This window comes from Naegleria fowleri (assembly GCF_008403515.1).
Source record: "Naegleria fowleri strain ATCC 30894 chromosome Unknown tig1, whole genome shotgun sequence".
Taxonomy (NCBI): domain Eukaryota; phylum Heterolobosea; class Eutetramitea; order Acrasida; family Naegleriidae; genus Naegleria; species Naegleria fowleri.
In genome coordinates, this window is record NW_025407933.1 from 560,378 (window position 1) to 567,602 (window position 7,225).

At 37.0% G+C, this 7,225-nt stretch overlaps 2 protein-coding genes across 2 annotated transcripts; one reads left to right on the top strand and one right to left on the bottom strand.

The window, feature by feature from the left end:
• Positions 1-534: 534 nt before the first annotated feature.
• Positions 535-1,554, bottom strand: FDP41_000252 (uncharacterized protein; the record flags this gene model as incomplete). The annotated part of the gene is made up of 1 exon (XM_044705723.1): positions 535-1,554. One exon carries the CDS (start codon positions 1,552-1,554, stop codon positions 535-537), a length of 1,020 nt encoding a protein of 339 aa, XP_044569926.1.
• Positions 1,555-1,770: 216 nt separating this feature from the next.
• Positions 1,771-7,085, top strand: FDP41_000253 (uncharacterized protein; the record flags this gene model as incomplete). Its single annotated transcript, XM_044705734.1, has 2 exons — positions 1,771-3,429; positions 3,492-7,085. 2 exons carry the CDS (start codon positions 1,771-1,773, stop codon positions 7,083-7,085), a joined length of 5,253 nt encoding a protein of 1,750 aa, XP_044569927.1.
• Between the last annotated feature and the right edge of the window lie 140 nt (positions 7,086-7,225).

Below are 7,225 nucleotides of genomic sequence, written 5' to 3' on the forward strand. Positions count from 1 at the left end.
CAATCCAACAAAGTTTAAGAATGTTAAGACAACTGTTGAACCAACAGTTAAAAGAAGGTAATTGAAAAAGAGATGACTGAACACAAAGTTAGGAAGGACTACATTGATCAATCTTTGATACGACTTTTTGAAAGTTGGATCAAAAGTTGATTTGGAAGCTGGCCAATTATTAGCATATCAGGAGAAGGGTAATGATTGCCAGTATGATAAAAGACTTTGACCTCACATCCTTCTTTAAAAGAAGATCGATCGTTATCTAATAATTGTAAATAAATAGCCAGAATGGTTCTTTTGGTTCTCTTCGTTCATTGTTTGATTTGAATTAGCAAATCAAACTTCCACTTTATTCTGAAATCTTACTGGGATGCAAATGAATTGGTATGGTTAATTTCCAAATGAGTATTAAGGTACAAGTTATTTATTAATGTCACATTAATTCCTAACGTTTCTTTATGACAGGATCCTCGGTAATCAAAACGGACTTATTTGAGCTAATTCAGCATTGTGAAATAAAAGTTCATTATACCAAGACTTTCAGTTTTGTGTTGTCCTTGAGGTGTGGAGTGAGAATAAATTGCAATTCGAGTCTAACTGTGGAGTGTGTTCAGTGGTAGTGGTGGAATTGGAATCATTGTTTGAAGGTTTATACGAGTATTGAATGGCAAACTTCACACATCTCTTGAAATAATGGCCTTCCCAAAAGTACCTCATACAGGAAGGGCATCTTGTAACAGTGTCGCCATACATTTTGTAAATATGAGGGCCTCCCATGATAGTGGTGAGAGCATTCACTTGATCTTCTGTTTGAGGAGAAATACATTCCACTGGATCATTACATTTGAGGCATCTTGTGAATATCTTTGCTGGATGGTACACAAGTTTGAAATTATTCACAATATCAGTAATGGATTGATGAAATTCCGAGGTTTTAGGATTCACATATAAATATCGAATTGGGATAGCAGTCGAATTAGGTTGTGCGCTTTCTTCCTCTTCGCTGCTATCGTAATAATCGTTTTGAAATTTTACATTGATCATCTTATTTTCTTTTTTAATTTTTGTAACCATGGTTGGGGAACAAGTGATGATGATTCTTTTTTCTTCTTTGGCTTTGAAAATTATATAGTTCGGAGAATATGAAGAATCACTGATACAGTCATATCCCAACAATCTGATATGTTTAGCAATTTTTGTGATGCATGAATCTGTAATAAATTTTGTCTGATTAAAGAATTCATTGATTTCTGCTTCTTCCTTCTTATTATCACAATCGGACCAATGTTTGTTCATTTTCAAAATTCCATGAGTAAATTTGAGCAATTCATTAGCAACACTCGATCCACATGCACATCCCTCAATGCTTTCATCGGAAACGTTTGTTTCATCACCATTCGTAGAAGATGCAATATTCGATTCAGAGCTAATATCACTCCACAAGGAATTCGTTTGTTGAATAATTTCCATCATCTCCTCAATTTCATCATTTCCGATGAGGAGGTTCTTGTCATTTTGGAGCTCCTCTTGGTTCAATAACAACTGCTGATGAATGTTCATTTTTTTATTGTTTTGCGTTTTTTGAATCATCCCATCTAGATAGGGAATAGTCAAACAATCTACTAAGAAAGGTTCTCCAATACATTGGACAATATATATTCACATTTTAATTCAGAATGAACAAGAGTCAACACTGTTGGCCACATGTACAACTTTTTCCATTCTTAAATATCCCAAAAATTGTTGAAGTACTCAAAAAATTGAGTTGAAAAAAAAATGTCGATCGTCATCCCCAAATCACTCCAATTCAGATTCTTCTCGGATGAAGAAGTAGATAAATTATCAGTTTTGGAGATTAACAATCCTGTAGGCCATGATGATTTCCAAAATCCTGTACGGGGTGGTTTATATGACCCACGAATGGGTTTACGAGATAATGATAGCCTGATAGCTCGGTGCGAAACCTGTGGTCTGAACCATAATGTTTGCCCAGGTCATTTCGGTCATATTGTCCTTCCTCAACCTGTGTTCAATGTTTTATTGTCATCAGAAATTTCTCATGTCCTCAAATTATGTTGTCCTTTTTGCGAAAAGTTACATCTTGCTCCCGAAGACAAGACGATATATTATTTAGTGCTGAGACTTCTTGATTGTGGACTAACCTCGGAGGCTATGGAATTATTGGAGAGTCCTTTCTTGTTTTTGAAAAAGTATAACTTGGACCAACATGTCATGGAAGATGATGATGAAGAGGAACAAGATGAAGGAAATGAAAAGAAAAAGAAGAAGAAGAAGAAAAAGAAGAACAGTAGCAAAGAAATTGAACAGAGTCAATATTCCTTCGAAGAAGACAATCCAAAACTTGTCAAAATTACTCATCGTCTTATTGCACAACAACTTGAAAAAGAAAATGTTCTCTGTGAACATCAACTTTATGAAAAATTCAAAAGTGATGAAATTTGTTTTGACTTAAAGCAACAAATCAAAGACAAGATACAAAAGAGTTGTCCAATGTCTCTCTCAAAGATTAGATATACAATGTGTAAAAATTGCCATGCACCAAAGCTACCATTCGCTATTCTCAACAAGGACTCTATTGGCTTCCATGAATACACGGTTAATAATGTTGAATTTTTCAAGGCAGTCAAGGAGTGGCTAGGTAAATGCATTCACAAAAAGTACTTAGATCCTCAACTGTTTGATGATGTAGATTTGGATGCGGATATTCAAAAAAGAAGAGCTGAAAAGCCTTTCTGTCTGGCAAAGAATCTTCATTCTATGACCTCTAAAGTTCAGATAGACTCTCCAACGCTCTTTTACAACTACCTACATACAGATGAAATTGTTGACATGCTTGATAGAATTTATAGTAACGGAATTAACACAGCAACACAAAAAATAGTTTTCAGGAATGAGGAAAACGAAGAAAACGAGCTAAACGAAGCCGTAATTGAATGCATCAAGAGCAATAGTATTCGATTTATGGACTCTTATATTTTACACTCACTCTATGGTGATTCTCCTTCAAGAGTGTTTATTCGTAAGATGTTGGTCATTCCTGTTCGTTTTAGACCAATTTCACCAATTACAGTTTCAGCCAAAGAGGATGGCAGAACTATGATCACTTACGTTAGGACAGATGTTGATACTCACTATTTAAACATCTTAAAAACCAAGAGATTGTACGAAGAAATCGAATCTAAAGTAGGAACAGTTGAGGCAAGAGCTGACAACACAGCAGTTGCAGTACTTAGAGCTTTGCAATGCTATGTGAACGATATGATGGATAGCACAAGTAATACATCTTCGGGTTCAAACAGATTCTATTCCACACTCTTGAAGAAGAAGAAAGCCACCACCGTTACTAACCGTGGTATGAAACAATTGCTTGATAAGAAAGAAGGTTTAATCAGACAATCTATGATGGGTAAAAGAGTGAACTACAGTGCTCGTACCGTTATTTTGCCTGATGTGTCTATGGATTGTAATGAGGTTAGCTTCCCGCCATGTTCGCTAAAAAGATGTCATACATGGAGACAGTCACTAACTTTAACATCCACAAAATGAGAGAACTAGTGATTAATGGTGCCAAGCAATATCCTGGAGCCAACATCATTTGCAAGAGTGGCAAAAATCAAGCAGATGCAGCAAATGCTGTGAGTCCTTACACACGAGCACCGCTGTACATTCAATTATCAGTCATCAAATCCAAGAAACAAAGAATTGCTTTGGCCAATCAACTGCAAATTGGAGATGTCGTTTATCGTCACTTGCAAGATGGAGACATGTTACTCATGAACAGACAACCTACTCTTCACAGACCGAGTATTATGGCTCACAAGGCTCGTGTCATTGCTAATCAACGTGTTTTGCGTCTTCACTATGCCAGTTGTAAATCTTTCAATGCAGACTTTGATGGTGACGAAATGAATGCTCACTTCCCACAAAATCCAATTGCTCAGAGTGAAGCTCGACAACTCATGGCTGCACACTTGTCTTTCTGTACTCCAACAAGTGGTGAACCATTGCGTGGTTTGATTCAAGATCACGTTTCATCTGCTGTCCTACTCACACTTAAGGATAACTTTTTGTCACGAGAGGATTATCAAGAAATTCTTTACAGCGCGAACGTGTTTGGTGTAAATGAAGTTATTCAATTAGAACCTCCAACAATTTTGAAACCAAAGCCACTTTGGACAGGAAAACAGGTGATTACATCTCTGTTGAAGCATGTTGCTAAGCGATGTACTCCAGCAGGACAGCCCGTGTATGGAGTTAACCTTGATTGTAGAACTAAGGTTAAGGGGTCAGTTTGGGGAGGCCATTCAGAAGAGGGTACCGTCATTATTAGAGATAATGAATTATTGACTGGTATTTTCGACAAGTCGCAAGTGGGTTCTTCGAAATATGGTATTTTGCACGCATTCGATGAATGTTATGGCAATGAGGCCAGTAATATGCTCATTTCTTGCTTATCAAGAATGCTGACTTTCTACTTGCAATATTTTTCCATCAGTTGTGGTATTGATGACTGTCTTCTTTCCAAGCAGGGCGAAGAGGGTAGAATCTCTAGCTTGTCTCAAGCCAATGAAGCATGCCACCATGCAACTGCTTCTTTCTGTGGTCTTTCAAAGAAGAAGGAAGTGAATCAATATGATCATGATAAGGTGAAGGAATTTTTGGCCAAACACATGCTCAATCCAGCCATCACTCAACAAACTGGAGAAATTATTAACGAGAAGATTGTTCGTAAATTGGACTCTACTGTTAAGAAGAGTATCAACAAATTTACTACAAAGGCCATCAATGATGCCATTCCAATGGGTCAATACAAAGCGTTCCCATACAATATGCTATCTCTAATGACTGAAACAGGTGCTAAAGGTTCGATGGTCAACTCTTCTCAAATTGCCGTTTGTTTAGGTTTACAAGAATTTGAAGGTAAACGTGTCTCTGTTCAACCAAAAAGTGGTAGAACTCTTCCATCCTTTGACTCCTTCGATTCTAGCAATATTGCTAACGGCTATGTAGCAAGTAGATTCTTGACAGGTATTAAACCTCAAGAATTCTTCTTCCACTGTATGGCAGGAAGAGATGGTTTAATTGATACAGCTGTTAAAACAGCTCGTAGTGGTTATTTACAGAGATGTCTCATCAAGCACTTGGAAGATATTTCTATTCAATATGATGGTACAGTAAGAAACTCAAACAAGACAGTTCTCCAGTTCTCGTATGGTGGTAATAATATTGACCCAATCAAAACAGGCTACATGCATCAATTTGACTTTATGAGAATGAATGACAAACTGCTTGCTCAAAGATACAGAGAAGAATCCGCATTGGAATACACCAAAGATGTGAAAGAATGGCAAGAAAAGGCAAAGAACATGAAATCAACTGTGTACAAGGGAGATTACGTTACTGTTGAAAATCCATGGAATTACTTTGGTGCTGTGTCTGAAGCATTCCAAAACAAGCTTGACAAGTATATTGACACTACAAAGAAAACCATTCTCACTGACACTACAAAGAAATTCTCTCCAGAGAGAATTAAGAGATTAGCCTATTTGAAATATTTAAGAAGCTTGGCAAATCCAGGAGAGGCTGTTGGTATTCTTTCAGCTCAATCCATTGGTGAGCCTTCCACACAAATGACTTTGAATACTTTCCACTTTGCTGGTTTGGACATGGCCCACGTGACTGTCGGTATTCCTAGATTGGCTGAGTTGTTCATGAAAGGTACTACTCGAGTGCTCACAATGACTGTTCCTGTAAAGAAAGAATGTGCTCAATACGAAGTTGAAAAGATTTATCAATATGCAGATAGTATATCTAAGCTACCATTCTTCAGAGTTTTGACAGATATGGATATTCAAGAACAATTTAAATTCACTGCTGATGTCAAACAAAAACAAATCTCAGTGACTCTCTACTTTGATATGAAAGATATTACTCAATATTATCAAATTTCTAAGGAACTCTTTGAGAAGAAAGTTAAAACCTTGCTCATTCTCTTAACCGCTAAGATTATTTTCCCAAAGAAGTTATTATATGCTAGAATGAGATCCATGCTTGCTAAAGTTGCAAGCTTTGCTGGTCATGGAATTTCTAATACTTCTGATGCAGCAGAATCAGCAGAGAATGCCAGTGGAGATGAAGAAAAATCAAGCAACAAGAAAGACAAGTCTGCAATGGATGCATTTTCTGGTAAAGACACTGAAGCCATATTGAAAGAAGTCAATGATGAGGATAATAACCAATACACTGACAAGCCAAAACAAAAGAAGAAGAAAAAGAAGCACGATGACGATGATGACGAAGAAGAAGACGCCGCTGAAGTTCTTGATGAAGACGATACATCAAAGAAGGGCAAGACGAATGATTCTGATGTTCCACTGCCAGCCAGTGTTGATGACAATCTTTCGGGTGACGATCTTTTTATTTCTACTTTTAAGGATGCTCTTGGTGCCTATGAAGTGTACGATATTAACACCGATGAAGGAATTGTCAATTTTGTGTTCTCTCAAAAATCAGACTCTGGAAAAGTGTATATTGCTGAAGGTATTCAAGACGTGTTAAAGAATTGTTATTTACAGAAAGTCGATGGTATTGAAAACGTTACTGTTGTGCCCACAAATGAGGGATATGATCTTTCTATTGAAGGTTTCAACTTCCATGCACTTCACTCTTTACCTTCCTCTCACGAGTTATTAGACCTTAATCGGCTTGTGACAAATAATGTCAATATTATGGCTGACTATTATGGTATTGAATCAGGTTATGGTCTGATTGTAAGAGATGTGAAACATGTGTTTGAGATGTATGGTATGGATGTGAGTGCTGCCCACATTGAACTCATTGCTGATTATTTAACATCACGTGGTTTCTATACCTCATGCAATCGACATACCTTGAAAAACAGTCCATCCACCTTCTACCGATCCTCATTTGAACAAGCTTGTCAAAATCTATTGAAAGCTGCTGTTCGAAATGAGACGGATCAGTTAATTTCTCCAACAGCTCGAGTTGCCATGGGAACACCAGTCAAGTTTGGTACTGGTTCCTTCGATTTGCTCATTCCAAACAAATAGACTGAATCATCCGAAATAAAAACCTTATTCTTTTCAAAAAAAAACGAGCATACAGTAATGCCAAACGTGAAATCTTTTCAAAAAAAGGGTGTCATTAAATAGATTTCATTGAATCCAGACACAAACCCTCCATCAAACTC